General features: G+C 53.9%; 1 protein-coding gene across 1 annotated transcript in view; it reads right to left on the bottom strand.

Moving 5' to 3' along the window:
* Positions 1-15512, bottom strand: part of AR (androgen receptor) — a 39522-nt gene that overhangs the window by 20340 nt on the left and 3670 nt on the right. The window contains exon 2 of the mRNA XM_068411787.1: positions 3612-3763. Coding sequence (XP_068267888.1) covers positions 3612-3763 — 152 coding nt within the window. The remainder of the gene's footprint in view (positions 1-3611; positions 3764-15512) is intronic.

Genomic DNA, 15512 nt, shown 5'->3' with positions numbered 1-15512 from the left:
CTGGGGCAGCGACTCCAGCAGCCGGCGGTGCGGGGAGGGCAGGCTGGCTCTGCGGGGAGGGGTAGAACAATAACCCATATGGAGAGCGACTGAGAGGGAATCGGGACGGACTGCACAGCGGGCTGGCTCTCAGCCCGCTAGGAAATTTGCCAAACACTGCGTTATTTTTCTCATTTAGCTCTCTGCTATTTAAAGGCAGCCCCACCAGGCACAGAGCCGAAGGAGTCCCAGCCCCGCGCTGCCAGGAACGCCGCACAGAGGCAGCTCTGAACTGGCCACGACGGCCACCAGATCCCAAGCAATCCTGGAGGGACGAGGAAGGTCCACCATTTTTCAGGGATGGATGCAGAGGAGACAGAAATGACTCCCTCCCTGGGTGGGATGGTACAACAGGAACCCCTGGGCTGCCAATCGATCTGGAAGTGTGTCGTGTTGGAAGCATTGTGCTGTCTCAGGGACAAGTGTGGTACCGTGAGGACCAAACCCCGATGTCCTTAACTCACCCCAGCCACCATAACCACGCGCAGTGATGCTGGGCCTACGCGTGTTGAGAAAAACCATCATCTGTGCCGAGGTGGATGCACTTTTTGTTTATCAAATCTCTGTTATTGGAGGAGAAAGAGGAATCAGAAGGAGGAGGAGTCCTCGGCTGAGAGCGTGCCTGGCAGCAGAGGAGCAGCAGCACCTCTCGCCGGGGCAGCAAGCCCCCACCCTCCGCATCCCTCAGCCCTGGGACACCAGAGCGGGTGACAGAAAGGGACAGACAAACGCCAGGTTTGGTGACAAAAATGAGGCTGGCCATCTTCAAGTGAGGAAGCCCACATCAGAGCTGAAGAATCTGCAGGTCTATATATAACCTGGACATCTTGAGAGAGTCCATAAATCGAGAGAGCCGACAGAAAGAGATCAGGAAAATATTCCCGTCTTTTCTGTTAACTCTTCCAGCATCTTTCTGGAAGAACTGGCTGGGCTTGAGCTTGCAAAAAACCTCAAATCTGCCAAAAGTTTTACCAAAGCAGAGTGATCTGCTCTGCTGGAAACCACACGAACCCCTCAGCGTGTTCCAAAAGGGAAGAGGAATCAACGCCATAACTTTTTTTTAAAAAAAATCTTTTCCCTTTCTAATCCCTGAGAAGCCAGTGCATGTCTAGAACAACTTCTTAAATATCCCTGAAGTGCTGCCAAATAAGTTCGGTATTATATTAGTCAAAGAATATGATAAAAGAAAAACTACGTGTCCAGCTATTCTCCATTCCCTCCGAGGTGATCTGTCTGTGCTGCTCTTCAGTCCCCAGCCCATCGCTTCTCCTCCCCATCAGAGGCTGCTGATTTACATGGTAACAGGAAGGTAACAGGCAGAAGAAAAGGTTTCTTTTCTCATCGGGGAAGCTTTCTGATCTGCTGCTGAAAAAAGCCTCCAAAGGTGACCCAAGGTTTTCAGAGATGCATTTTATGGACTTTAAAACATGAGAACACACTGCGATATCAGCTTTCAATATTGCTCCTCAACTCCAAGAAGGAAAGGTCTGGCTGGAAACTCTCCAAGAGCCAGGACAGAAATCACCACCTACCACTACCCTGCATCCACTATCTATAAAGGAGTCTGATTTATTGTCTCTTCCCCAACACACAGACTCTATCCATGTGCCTCAGGGTGAGGTACGATGAAACCTCACGCTCAGGCAGGTCCCCTTGGGCTGCTGCTCCTCCCTGCAGACACACTCCGCTCCACGGTCTCGTCCAGGGGAAAGGCAAAGGGCTGCTGCTGCCCGATCCCAACGCAACCACTTTTAACCCTCTGCGATACCTCGAGGCTTAAAAACTAAGAAGAGGCATAAATACTGTTTAAATTAATGCCATGACCCCATCAGGAGAAGGCCCACCACCACGGCAGGCGATGAAGAGCAGTGCCAGCAGCCCAGGCGGCCCCTCTCCCCGAGCAGGCACCCCACAGCCCTCACACCGCGCAGGACGGAGCCCACCCGGGCTCAGAGGAGGAGCATCGCCCCGGGACCCGCCGGCTGACACCGGGTATTTCATCAGCGCTTTATCTGACAGAGAGAGCCAAGACTCCACTTACTATAAATCACCGATAACTTGCTGACTTTACCAAGCCTCTGTTATTTACTCTGGCTGCACACGCCAATCCATTTGGCCTTACACAGAACTGGTGCAGAGCAAAGAGACAGATCTGTAAATTATCTACTTGGGAAAAATATGCCAAATGTATTATGTATTGATGTTGTTTGACTGTCCTATTACAGCAACAGGATGCTGCTGTCCTCTGTGGCACAGCCCGACTCTTCCCTGGACTAGCGCTGCCAAGTTACTCGTAGCACGCACGATGAACCAGGGAAAAGGTGACTCACAAAACGCTCAGGACAACGCCAGAATTAATCCAGAAGCAGTGCTCTGACAACGGCAGTGGGCACCCTCCGGTTTGGGACCCCCGCTCCGCAGAGGGGTGACGTCAGGCGCGGGAGGGAAGGTCACGGTGAGACACGCCAGAGGCGGCAGCCTCCGTCCCTGTCCTGGCCACCAGCTGGGAACCACGGTGCCCCCCTCTGCCAGGGATGCCACGGCCTGCAACACCCATCGCCAACCGTGTGCCAAACAAATTACATTAGCACCGAGGAGGAATGATGGTCCGTATTGGTTCATCACTCCAGAAAACAAGTCAGACGTGTGATTTTCAGGCATGTGACCGGACAGTCAGGCTTCCACAGCAGAGAGTCCTGCCCTGCTGCCAAGGAACCACGACTCTTCGCTGCAGTGAAGAAACCAGACATTGCTGACCCACAGCCCAAGGCGACAGCTGGGCTGGGTCCTTCTACGTGCTAATTACCAAGGAAAGACGGTGCAAAGAGCGTGCTGCTGAGAGGGGACATCTGGGCTCACACTTATCTCTGGAGAGCCTGGCACTACAGAGCTGGATGTGAAGGAGAAGTTGCTTTCTCGAGGGCTGGGGAGAAGGATCGTGGACACCAAGGTCAGAGCACAGCTCTCCACGGACAGATGGTTCTGCCCGTTTGCATGTACTGAGAGAAGTGACCCTCTGAAGGGGATGCAAGAGAGGAAAAGCAGCCCCTAAATTTGGAATTGTGGGTCTGAGATCGCAGGAGGGCTGATGGGAACTTAAAGCACCCTTGAGAGCCAAGAGGAGAAGCAGGAACTGACTCCTCCAGGGTCTCACTAGGTCACTAAGACAAACAGGCATTGAAAAGGATTGTGTTTTGGCAAACGGATTTGGCTACTTTTTGAGGGCAATCTGTAATGTGGAATGGCAAACATATGACAAAGAAATCAATTTATCCTTGAATTTTCTCCTTTACTTGTTTAAGAAATCTTAGAAACCACCACACTTTGACCCCACCACTCTTGCCTCAGTGCCCTTGGCTTGGCAGGCTCCCCAGAGCCAGGCTGCTTAACCTCTTTCAACAGGAGGAAAACACAGCACGATGCTGCAAATGCCTCCAGCACTCAGATGTTACAGACTCGACTGCTGCTGAGAGAACTCATGTTAGTAGCATTTGACTCTTAGGCTACTTTGGTAGACAAAGACAACACTTGGAGGTAGGAGTGATTTTCCCTTCTCTCTCCATGTGCATTACCTTCAGCCGCCCGTTTGAAGAAGACTTTGCAGCTCCCACAAGTGAGGGCTCCATAGTGGCACCCAGATGCTTCATCTCCACAGATCAGGCAAGTCTTCTGAGGTGGAAAGTAATAGTCAATGGGCAAGACATGCTCACGGCCAGTCTCCAACCTGCAGCGTAAAACAGAGAGAGAGCAAGGGAAAAGGTCAGCAAACGAGGTTAGGAGGAGCTACAGGTGAGCACAGAGGATAGTGCTTGGGAGAACGTTCAGGGCAAAACCCAGAATGCTGGTGACGGGACAAGCCAAGCACTGAGCAGAAAGGAGGCAAGCAACGACTAAGCCAAACCTCGCCCTGACCACGCAGAGGACCATGCTGGGGTGCCCCTCCTGACACTGCCCCTAGGTACAGTGTGTGACGAAGTACAGGCACGGTGACAGCACGGCCTAGAAAGACAAGACAACTGGGACTGGCTGTTGTAGTGTTCATGTAACTTTGGCTTCAATAGTGAGGCTTGTGCATCGAAAAAGGACTCCATGCTCATCAAGCTACGTGATCCCACTCCATTAAGGTCACTGTTGTCACTTCACTGCAGATGAATTTATCGACTCCTAATTTTAAACACCTTATTTCCCCCTAAGCTATCAAACTCCCTTAAGCTATTCTTTTCTTCTTGCTTTGTTGTCTTGCTGGTTGTCTACCCACTCCGTCTTTCAATACCCAGCAACAGCTGGACTGAACCTTCTTCCAGGATGCCTTGTTCATCCACATGACTACTAAAACCAGCCAGAAGCCTCTGGTGGAAACATAAAGCATCTGCTGTGCATGTGTCCCAGCAGACTCCTGTTTATATCCATCCCATGACTAAAGGCACTGCCTCTACGTCTCCCAGTCGCACAGGGTACGTTGGGATAGTGCCACCGAGGTCCCTGCCCTGGGACAGCCCCATGTGCAGAGCACGGCGCTGCCAAGCACCAAAGGGCGAAAACAAACCTCAGAGCCAAAAATAAAAGTTGCAGCTGCCGTATAATAATTATGATTAAATGCTGGGAGTGGATCAGTGTGGATCACGGAGCTTCACATTGTCCACTCGCCAGCCCAGTAGTCGGAATGACCCGCTCTTGGTTTTCAGTCTGTGTAGCTGGGAACGAGGATGGGGAAACCAGCTGCCAGCAGGGGCACCGCGTGGGCTCCCACGAAGACCTGGGGCCACCCTTGCCCCTTGCTGCTTTGCCCAATCCCCAGTTTTACCACAACCCTTCCAAGTGCTGCTGGGGAAGCATGAAGAGCCTCCGGCAGCCCTGGCACAGCCCGGACAGGCGCCAAGCATGACGAGAGGACAGCGGCGGTGCCGGGGTGCTCAGGAGGCAGAGCTCCACACCCCCACCCTCCCACCGCTCCCCAGCCAGCACAGCCCGCAGCTCCCACCGTGGTGCGAGTGTGGGACCGGGTCACGGAACCACAGAATCCTTCAGGTTGGAAAAGACCTTGAAGATCATCAAGTCCAACTGCAAACCTAACAGTACCAAACCCATGTCCCTCAGCACCACATCTACACGTTTTTTAAATGCCTCCAGGGATGGCGACTCAACCGCTTCCCTGGGCAGCCTGTGCCCATGCTTGACAGCCCTTTCAGTGAGGAATTTTTCCTAACATCCAATCTAAACCTCCCCTGGCACAACCTGAGGCAGGTCCCCGTGAGCCGGGACCATGGGAGAGGACTTCACCCGCCCGTGCTACGTTAACCACAGCACCAAGACGCTCCGAGAGCGTTGACTTGTCAGAGTTACAAGCCAATGCACGCCCAGGCACTATGGGACCCAACAGCATTTTAAGTTATTTGTTAAAACTGGCTTTTTGTCAAGCCACTGGACGAGGCAATTAGCTTCTAACACTCAGTAGGTCACCACAACTTTTTGGTCAAAATCAGATCTGCTTTTGGTCTCTGGTATTGTTTGAATGCTTGCAGGTGAGCTCTTAGAAATGAAATTATATTAAGAGCAAATGTGACAGTGCCAGGACTTCTTGGGGAAAATCTTTATGTTCTGAAAAGCCCCATTTGGGCCCACAGCGTGAATAAACCCAAAATCCACACAAACAGAAAACCGGGTGCAACGCTCCTGCCTTCGGGGTCCGCACAGGGCAGCACCCAGCCCCCTGCGTCCCACCGCGACGGGAGGTGGGTGTTTGGGCAGCTCGGCCGCAGGCTGAGCCCTGAGCACCAAGACAGCTCCCAGCTCACTCCAGTACCTTTGCTGCCAGCAGCCCCTGTCCACAGAGAGGAAGGATTTGCCCAGGAACACCCTTGATTTTAAAAAGACACCAATTTGCCTTTTCTCTTTTATTTTTAGAGGGAAAATTGTAAGAAAAACATCACTGAAAGCATGGGCAACTCGGAGTGAGCTGTGATAACGGTACCTTGAACGAGCTATTTTCCAGTTTCCAAGAGACCTTTGAAGGGCATCCTCAAAGCACGTAGCTAATAACGCTGCAATGAGCCAAAAGGATGTGTGCGGAGGCGGCAGGGGACTGGCAGCTCTGGGCAGAGCCCCAGACACCCACCTGCACGGGGGTCCCATGGACCGCAGGGGGGGTCAGCAGCAGGCTCTCGAGGGGCTGCCCAAAGCTTTGAGTCTTCCCTCTGTCGGTGCCGGCTGATTGCACCCACCCCACAGAGCTCAGGAATACCGAGGTCTGGCAAAAACAAGCCCCGAGAGCACTGCGGAGGGCTCCAGAATACGTGAGCGTGGTTTGCACGATGTATGGCAAGTGTCAGGGTGCCTCGGGAACCCAAAGCAGGAGATAGCGCGGCGCGGGCAGACACAACGGAGCGGCGGTGACGTCGGGCAGAGATCCCAGCCTGGCACACGGCTTGAAGGCCAAGGTCAGGGCTGCTCGCAAAGCAGCGCGGCGGTTTTCAGGGGCGAGAAAAAAACAACCTCGGTATCTCTCTTACGGCTACAGGAAGCATTTTACTGTCGTTTCAGAAGGGTTCTTTAAGGAAACGGAGAGTCTGTGGAGCTCCTGCCACATGCCAGCATTTCTGCAGCGCAGGAACTACAATTGTGCAATACAAGCACTTGTTTGTCAACAGCTAATTTCACCAGCCAGCCAAGATTTCACAACACACCCAGAAAACCAAGAGCAATCATGGATAAGAGAAAACTGAACCACTTCTCATAACCCACAGAGAAAGTTTCTGTCCCAGCAACAGGCGGCACGTGCCACCCGAAAGGAGCCAAGGCACAACTGCTGCCCCTGCCCCGCAGAGCCTCCGACTCCTGAGACAGACCACGACAAAGTACATTTGCTGCTTTCTCTGCACCACTCCTGCAGCCCACGCTTACCTGCTCAAGTAAGAGTCATTCATTAAGCAATTCACCATGCTAATACAGCACTACGCCTATTCCTCACGCCCCCTCTGTTCTCCATCGGTCTGACACAACCCAACAAACACAATTTCCACCTCCTTCACTCTTTAATTTGACTACGTTTTCCATGTTAAAATTACTCCAACAGTCGCAGCAGAACAACCCACCAGCCTGACGTGAAACGCTGCAGGGCTGGCACAGCTCCTCGTGGCACCGGCTCCCGGCACGAGCTGCTCGGTGTCCCCAGGATGTCACTGCCTTGTCCAGAAACACGTCTGCTGGAGCACAACGTGGTGGATTTGCAAACACGGGCACTCAGCCGGACTGGCCGTCGGAGAAGCCCTGGCCGGGCCGTAACGCTCAGGTGCTGAGCCAGGAACGGAGCGAGCACCTGCACACAAACTTGGATGGCAGAACCCTGCCCAGTCACTTCAGGTATCATCTCTGAGATAGTGGGATGTTACCAGTAGCAAACGTTGCCTTTCAAACGGCATCATCTGTGCGTGATGTTTTCAAACACAGCATTAAAAATAACTGCCTTCCCGTCAACAGTTGCGTGGCTCATGCCCGGACAAAGGTCTGTGACTCACGCTGAGGTGCAAGGCCCACGTTCAGCTACGAGCATGGCTGTTCACCTCGGGAACGAGCCTCACATCCTCTTTCACAGTCCTGTTTCACTGCCTTCAGCCAGAGCTGAGCTGGATCTTCCACCCACAGTCACCAAGCCACGCTGATCCAGATAACAAGGCCTGCGCGGAAACTTTAAAGCATCCCATCTGTTAAAACGCTTTGAGCAGTCTATAAACATGCAGCCTTGTACGCTGAATTTATTTCCTTTTTTCTAAATAGCCTTGAATATGTTTCTAAACTGACCGTGCCTTGTTTTCGTGTGTAACTGCTGGAGGCGGAGAGCCAAGATCGCATCTCGCAGAGAGCAGAGCACAGCGCGCGGCGCGAACAACAGCGACGGTCCGTGGTAAACACACATGGGAACCCGATCTGCACCAGATTTAAATAAACACTAGCAGATGACAACGGGTTTTCCAAAACTCCCTGGCAGTGAAGGCAGGCAGGGCCAGCACGCCTCGGGAGAGGGTCGTCCCTCCCACACCTCCGCGGCACGGGGCTGAGATGGCAGCAGCTCAGAGGCTGCCTCCCAGCCCAGGGGCACAAATAACTTCCACAAGCCCAGCTTCACAAATCCATTCTCTAATCTCCCCAATTAAATTATCTTTATTCTTTTCAAATGCCCTATTTACTTATTTTGACAGTTTATTTTTCACACGCTGTGTCCCCGCTGCACCTGAATCCCCCCTCTGCCAGCCCCGGCCCAGGCAAGCCCGCAGCTCTTCCCTTCTGCTCTCCTTCGCTGCGCAAGGAGGCTGCTCCAGCCCGGAGCTGCACCAAAACCATTTGCCCTGTGGGGCAGCCTGTGCCCTGGCACCCAGGGACAGTCCCCAACAGCCACCGACCAACCGAGCCACCGCACACCTACTGCCGGGAGGGATGGCAGAGGCCATGTCATAACCCGACCCACTGGGGACTCTCCTGGTTTTAGCGATCACCATTGGCTCCCACCCTCCAGGCATCCCTGAGAAAGGGGCAGAAAATGAGGCTAAAAAGGTGAAAGGAGGCAGGTGTGCTACACGTGACACGCAAAGCCTGGGCAAAGCCACCCTGCAGCCTCTGCACCACAGAGGTGGCCGCTGCAGCAGGCTGCTGCCTGCACCCCAGGTACAGCGCCGAGACCAAAACTTCTGCCCAAAACCTGATCTCCAGCCAGTGAGCTCAGGGAGCTGCTGAAATAAATCATCTCAGACAAGATGAAACACTTGACTTCCTCAGACCGAGAAGGTATCTATGAGAAGAGACAGCATAAACGTATTGCAAGGTTACTTAAGACAGGAACTCACCCGATTATGAACCATGAAGGGGACAGAAAGCAAAACAGGAGCAATGCAAGCAGGCTCCAGCCCTGCCGAGCAGCCCCGAGGTCATCGGTGCCGTACACCGTATCGTCCTGGTGACTGCAGAGTCACCTGGAGTCCCCAAGGACAAGCCCTTGGTGTCCTTGGTGCACAGAGAGCCCTACTTATTTCCCAAGGAAACAGTCTGGCCTGACTAATACTTAAGTTGGTTTAACCCACACCATAACCTTCCATTCTCAAATCCATCTCCTCTGGGGCAGGAATCCCCTCCTCTCCCCAGGCTCACACAGCCACGGAGATCACCGAGGGGCAGAAGACCAAAGCTGCTCTCTCCACACGCCCTCCACGTGCAGACTAACGCTCCTTTTGTGCTTGCACTACACAGATCTTAATGCCATTTATGAATTAGACAAGTAGTCCCTGCTCCTGCTCACAACGCCTTTGCAGAACGATACCTGCTCCGAGCCCTTTCTTTTCGCTGCAGGACACGGGGATAGGGGAGGCTGGCGGGGCTGGGGGCTCGGCCAGCACAAACAGACGAATGTCCAGTGACAGGGTGCAGCCACAGCACCCCGTGTGGACCGGCCAAGCAGCTGAAGAACGAAAGCAGCCAGGAACCGTTTTCTTTTAAGCCCACCAGCGAAAGCACAGATGCCACATCTAATTTTAGGCCTCCCAGCCTTGAGAGCATCCTCTTAACACTCTTTTGAGCAATCAGCAAGACAGCCATCTCGGGACAAAGCCGAGTGCCTGCCTTGACCCCAGCTCCTGGGAAGCCGGAGGGTGTGTGGGGGCAGAGCCCCATCCTCCCCTCGGGCCATGAGGGCACGGCTCTGCCTGCTGCCAGGGAGCACACGGATCCCCACCAACCCCAGGGGATCCCCGACGGAGCCCCCTCTGCTAACCAGGAACAGGCGTGCAGAGGGACCGGCCCCCCCCACTAACCTCAGGCTCCCATCCCATCCCCGGGACTTTGGCAACTGCTCCGACTCAGGCCATAATTCAAGCGTTGAAGAACCGACGTGGCAACACGGAGGGTGAGCTGCAGAAAGAGTGAACAGGGGGGATGCTCCATCCCGCAGTGCCCCAGCACTGCCCCGCTCTGCTCCCCCTCCGAAATGGCCCAGAACCGAGGCCCTGCCATTCGGCACAGCCTGGGCTGTAAACAAGAAGGGGAAAAAGTTCCCTGTGCTGCCATTTTTTTTTTTTCTAACCATTTAAAAGATGTTCCTGAGCAGATGGGGAAGTAACAGATTTCTCTGCAAGTGGAAGATCGTGTTATCAGGGAAAGACTCTCCTCTCTGACCACAGGGGACACATAAAAACAAAGTAACTGAAAACCAGAAAGCTAAATCCATGTGAACGGGCCGAGCTAACTGGGATTGCCACACACGTTCTGAAGCGTACCAGCACACACGGGGACAAAGCCCAGAGCCAGCCGAGGAGGGGACGCGGTCCCCGCGGGACCCACGGCTCCGGGCTTCGGACCCGAGCTGGACAAGGGCCACCCAGACCTGCCCCGCTGAACAGAGACGGCACCTCCAGACAGCGGGAGAGGGGACGGGGTGACCTGGAGGGTTAGTTCTTAACCTTGTGCCTGAGCAGCGAGAAAAAGAGGTGCCGATTTCACGCCAACCCCCACGACATCCCCTCGCAGAGCCCCAGCCAGCCAGGCTGGACCTGTGACCGGCACTGCTTCCCTCAGACAGGATGGTGCAGAACGCCCACTCCTCCATGGACGGGGTCTGCAGGGGGAGGGCTGCGAGGAGGGCAAGGGATGGAGATGGTACTCATACAAGAAGAGAATATGCATGCAAAAACCAGGCCTTGTGTCCACGGGCAGATGACACACACCCACAAATGCTCACACACACGATCCAAGAAAAAAATGTAGAACATCGGAACAATATTTTCATGTGATATTTCATTTCCCAGTTAATGCACCTAATTGCTTTCATCTGGGTGGCAATTAACCTGACCTGCACACAAATTACGTTTCTCCTTTTCTCTCTTTAACAAGAGGAAAAAGGAGCTGCTGGACAGCCCACCCAAACCCTCCCCAATGGCACGTCAGAGCGTGCGGCCGCTGCTGCTGCCCGCTCCGGATAGCGGGGAGGGGGGAGGCAGGAGCCTGCGCTGGGAAATCACTGATACAAAAAACTTGTGCCTGGACTCTGTTCTCAGCACACGGGCCAAGGTCAAAGCATTTTTTCTGCCATTTCTAACCAGCAAAGAAGCTAATGCAGCTAAAATATGTAACATCAGTCAAACTGCTGAAGGGTTGGTGAGAAAACACCAGAAAAAGAAGTAAAGTATCATCTTGGGAGAGACAAGCAGCAGCCCCCTGACTCACGGGACGGCTGCCTGCAGCGCTCCCTCCTCTCGCAGCAGAGGATGCCCCAGACAAACACTATTGGTGTCCCAATATCAGTGGTTCTGCACCCACTTTCTAAGCCTTATTTAAGACATATCTTTTGCTCCCAGAGCTGTTTTGGAAGCAGCGGCCACCTTGCCTGCAGTCTCAAGGAGCTCAGCGTGGTCCGTGGCCCCACACAGCCCCTCGGCAGCCCCCACTGCCAGAGGCACCCAGCCAGCCCCTCCAGCAAACACACGGGCTTATCCACTGCTCTTCACTGGGGATCGCTACTTATTTATTACGGTGTGATCCAGGCTGCTTTTTGATTGCACAGAAAAGTCACCAGGAGCCCTGCAGAGAACTCGGGGTGTCGTTCACCCTGTGCGGACACCCGGGACGGGTGCCCACCGCCCAGGGAAAGGGCAGCGGCTATAAATACCTGCAGAGCTGGGCTATACTTTAAAACGATTTCTACTACTGCAGTCACTTAATCTGTGGTCTGTGTCCCAACAAACCATTCTTACCGCTTCCGAGGACGTGTCAGCATTTGACTTTGTTTGCTCTCAGTATTTAAAAAGGCCTCCCCAGACGGGGGCTGGGGAGTTTCAACCCACAGAGGAGCGCGGGTGACCTTGCTCTTTCTGCCTTCTGCTCAGATCGCACTGAACAGGAAAAAAGCAGAGGCGGGAGTATTCTTATTACTGTTAGAGGATACACTGAACTTTGCTTAAAAATACTCGCAAGAAGAATCGGGGTTGTAATCGTTATTTTTAAAGCAGAATAAAACAAACACACGTTGCAACAACTGCCAGTGCTGCCTGTTGCGGGCACCTCGCGGGGTGAGTTCGGCATCCCAGCACGGGGGCACAGGGCTCCCCGGGGCGGCTCGCCCCACACCCGGAGCTGGCAGAGGGACTGAGCTGAGGCTGGGTGTGATGAGCAGCACAGTCAGCACCGGCTGAGCAGTGGGGATGACAGAGACAGCAGTGGGTGCAGTGAAAGGGAACATGGATGAAGAGCCTCCGTCACAAGCCTTTGCCATGACAACTGGGTCGGTTCCTCTTTATTTCAATGAGCTTACTCGTACCACTACTATTGTTAAAAAATAAAGCCAGTTCTGGTCCCCTCAGCGTGCAGCAACTATAGATACTAGGGCCACCAGCCCGTCTGGGTTAAAATCCCAAAGCCACCAAACCGCTTTCTTCCACTGCAGGGAAGCAGACAGAGCCCGGCTCCTCCGCGGCGCCAGGCCAGGCCTGGACGGGGCCACTCCAGCTCCGCCACGCAGATGCGGCCATCAAACTACCCGTCCCCACACGGGTGCACTCCCTTCGAGGGAGATACCCTCCACCTTCCGCGTGCTTGGGGGGGTTGCCCCGTTACTCACCAGGACGCAGCGGCGCGGCTGGCGCAGGCACGGCTGTGCCCACCGGTGCGGCCGCACAGGGCCGGCCAAGCCGCACGCCGCCGCCAGGCTCTTTCCAGACTACATCAGTCTCCCCAACGCTATGAACAAACTCTGCTCTCCTCAGCTGAAGAGTAACTGACTCTGTGTCTTGACAGGGGAACAGATGATGGCGTCCGGCCACCGCGCAGGGACAGCCGGGACAGCCTCTGGTGACGCTGGCACACAGTGCAGGGCGGTGACACCAACTGACATACCTACTGTTCATACCCAAAGTCAAATCCCAACTTACACGTTGTACCAATTAATTTAAAACTGAACAAGAGGAGGAAAAGACCATGTCTCATAAGCCCTTCAGGTTCATGGGATGCTCCTCGCCCAGCACTGCCTTCTGGCTGATGATACCGTGCTGGTTTTTTCCACTTGCAAACACGTTCAAGACCGCTAATACCCTGAAAACGGTACAGGGGAGTGCGGGGGGAATGCAGCAAAAGGGGCAAAGCTGACACTGCTCAAGGCATGTGGATCACCTTGCAATATACCAAACACAAAAATCCTCCTTTGAAAGCTCATGTGTATGCGGAGGTGTAAGGGTTATCGGGCTGTCACGTCAGGATTTCTGTGAGCTGTGACAGCGAAGGAGGGTTTTGAGGAATGGTGTGACGAGGGGCAGAGGCTGCTCAGGGATCAAACAACTGTAGTGCAGCGCATTCACACATTATGCTCACGAGCTGTTGAGCTGCATCGTGCTGGTGACCCGGCCCCAGCCAGCACCGCAGGCCCCGGGGCTGCAACGGCCCAGGCACGACGCTCCCAGGCCTCGTGCAACGTCTGTGCAAGGGGAAGGTCAGATTTTCTGTGTATTCCCCATGTTTAACTGTCAGAGCCGCACAGCCGCTGCACAGACTTTTGGGATCTACCAGAGCAGCTCAGAGAAACAAATGGTTTTTCCTAGAAGTAGCAGAAAGTCTCCCACAGAATAGTTTTATTTCATTAAATGCTCATTTGGCAAATTTAAAATGTTCCATGGGATGATAAAATAATGTAATTTTTTTCTTTTATATTTAATTTTGTAACTCTAGCCTACAATCACAAGCAGAAAGTATCCATTTCAAACCAAAGAGCCCACTGAAGCAGCCACCGGCGAGCGTGCCAAGTACAGCCCGAAGCCAATTAGAGTAACAATTGCCGATACCGAAGTGGCAAATTAGGACAGCCATTTTCAAATCAGCAGTTCATAAAACGTGAACAAAGCTCAGTGCTAAGACAAAACTGTAATTAACATGAATGACGGAAAAATACAAAGAACTGAACTGCTGCTCTCTATTACAAATTATTTTTAACTCGGTGAAATGAAACTGCTGTCATCACTGGTGTTCACTGGGCTCTTCCCTCGCGCTGCCCATCCGAAATGTGCTCTCGAATGCCTTTGTCTTTCCTCTGCCTGAGAGCACGCCATTCCGAGGCACCACCCTGGCACGGACACAGAGCCAGCCGTTGTCTCCCGCCCGGAGCCGAGCGCGGCCTTGGCGGGTCCGGGGAGCGGAGGGGAGGGGAGCTGTGCGCGGTGCGGAGGGGCTGCCGGGCGCGGGGGGCACACGGCGTTCCCCACCTCGATACAGTGCCTGCCGTCACTCCTGCGGGACTGTCCCACGCCTCCCACAGCCCAAAGCGAGGGGCTGGAGGCAGCGACTTCCAGGAATCGCCCGCTCTGCGCCGCAGGGACACACCAGCAGCAGCAGCACGCTCCCAACCCCAGCACTCACAAACCCAACAGAGGGTCCCGGGCTCCTCGGCACGGCACAGCCCCTGCCCAGTGCCAGTATTTTCTATGCCGCGATGCCCGCAGGTGCTTTTGGTAACGTGGCAGCAGCCCCAGGGGAGGCACGTCCCAAGGGAGGGGGTGATGCTGCACCGGGGGCTGATGCCCGTCCCCATCGTGATGACCCTGCACCGGGGGCTGATGCCCGTCCCCATCGTGGTGACCCTGCACCGGGGGCTGATGCCCGTCCCCATCGTGGTGACCCTGCACCAGGGGCTGATGCCCGTCCCCATCGTGGTGACCCTGCACCGGGGGCTGATGCCCGTCCCCGTGGCCTCCCAAGAATGGAACACGTGTGGAAAGGCACAGCTGTGCACAGGAGTGGTTTTCTTTCCGATATGGCAACATGCAAAGCCACAGGTTCCTACACAGGCTACAAAACCTGCTTTACCTCTCACTCACAAGCAGTATTTTGAAATATATTGACCTTTTGTACCAAATCATTACCAATTTTTAATTAGCTCTCTTTGGCTGCAATGAAGTTTTCATAACAGGAAAACCAACAGCTTGTACTATAGACTGACTGCAAGAAGTAATGCAAAGCACAGCTGGCATCTGCATAACAAATACATACCAGTGAATACTGTAAACAGCAGCAGAACTGTAAAAGCTGTACAAGTAGGAGAAAGCTGAGAGAGGGCACCCACCCACTGCTGCCCAGGACTTGCTCAAAACCTGGAAGTGATCAGGAAAAATATGGAATCTGTCTTTTTTCAAACAAGATCTGACAAGAGATCAACCCAATCACCTACTAAATAAATGACAAGAAATGGGCATTGCCTGGTGACGATGCAGTGCTCTGAAGGCGGCACTTGTTTGCCCCACAACGAGTCACAGGAACGACAGAACCCGATGCCCAAAGGCTCCTGGAAAGAGCAAGCACCTCGGCTGTGCTGCAGGAGAAGGACCTGATCCCGGCCGAGAGCACTGGGAACAGGAGTGCCTGATGTGTACGGTTAAAGAAGAAAAGACAAGAATTGAAAGGTGACGAGGATGAGATTTTTTTTATGCTTTCTCTTCTGCTTCTACCAGGAACCA

Source organism: Nyctibius grandis, chromosome 13 (genome assembly GCF_013368605.1).
Source record: "Nyctibius grandis isolate bNycGra1 chromosome 13, bNycGra1.pri, whole genome shotgun sequence".
Lineage (NCBI taxonomy): Eukaryota > Metazoa > Chordata > Aves > Nyctibiiformes > Nyctibiidae > Nyctibius > Nyctibius grandis.
The sequence above is the reverse complement of the archived record's forward strand: the minus strand, read 5'-3'. Positions and strand labels throughout refer to the sequence as shown.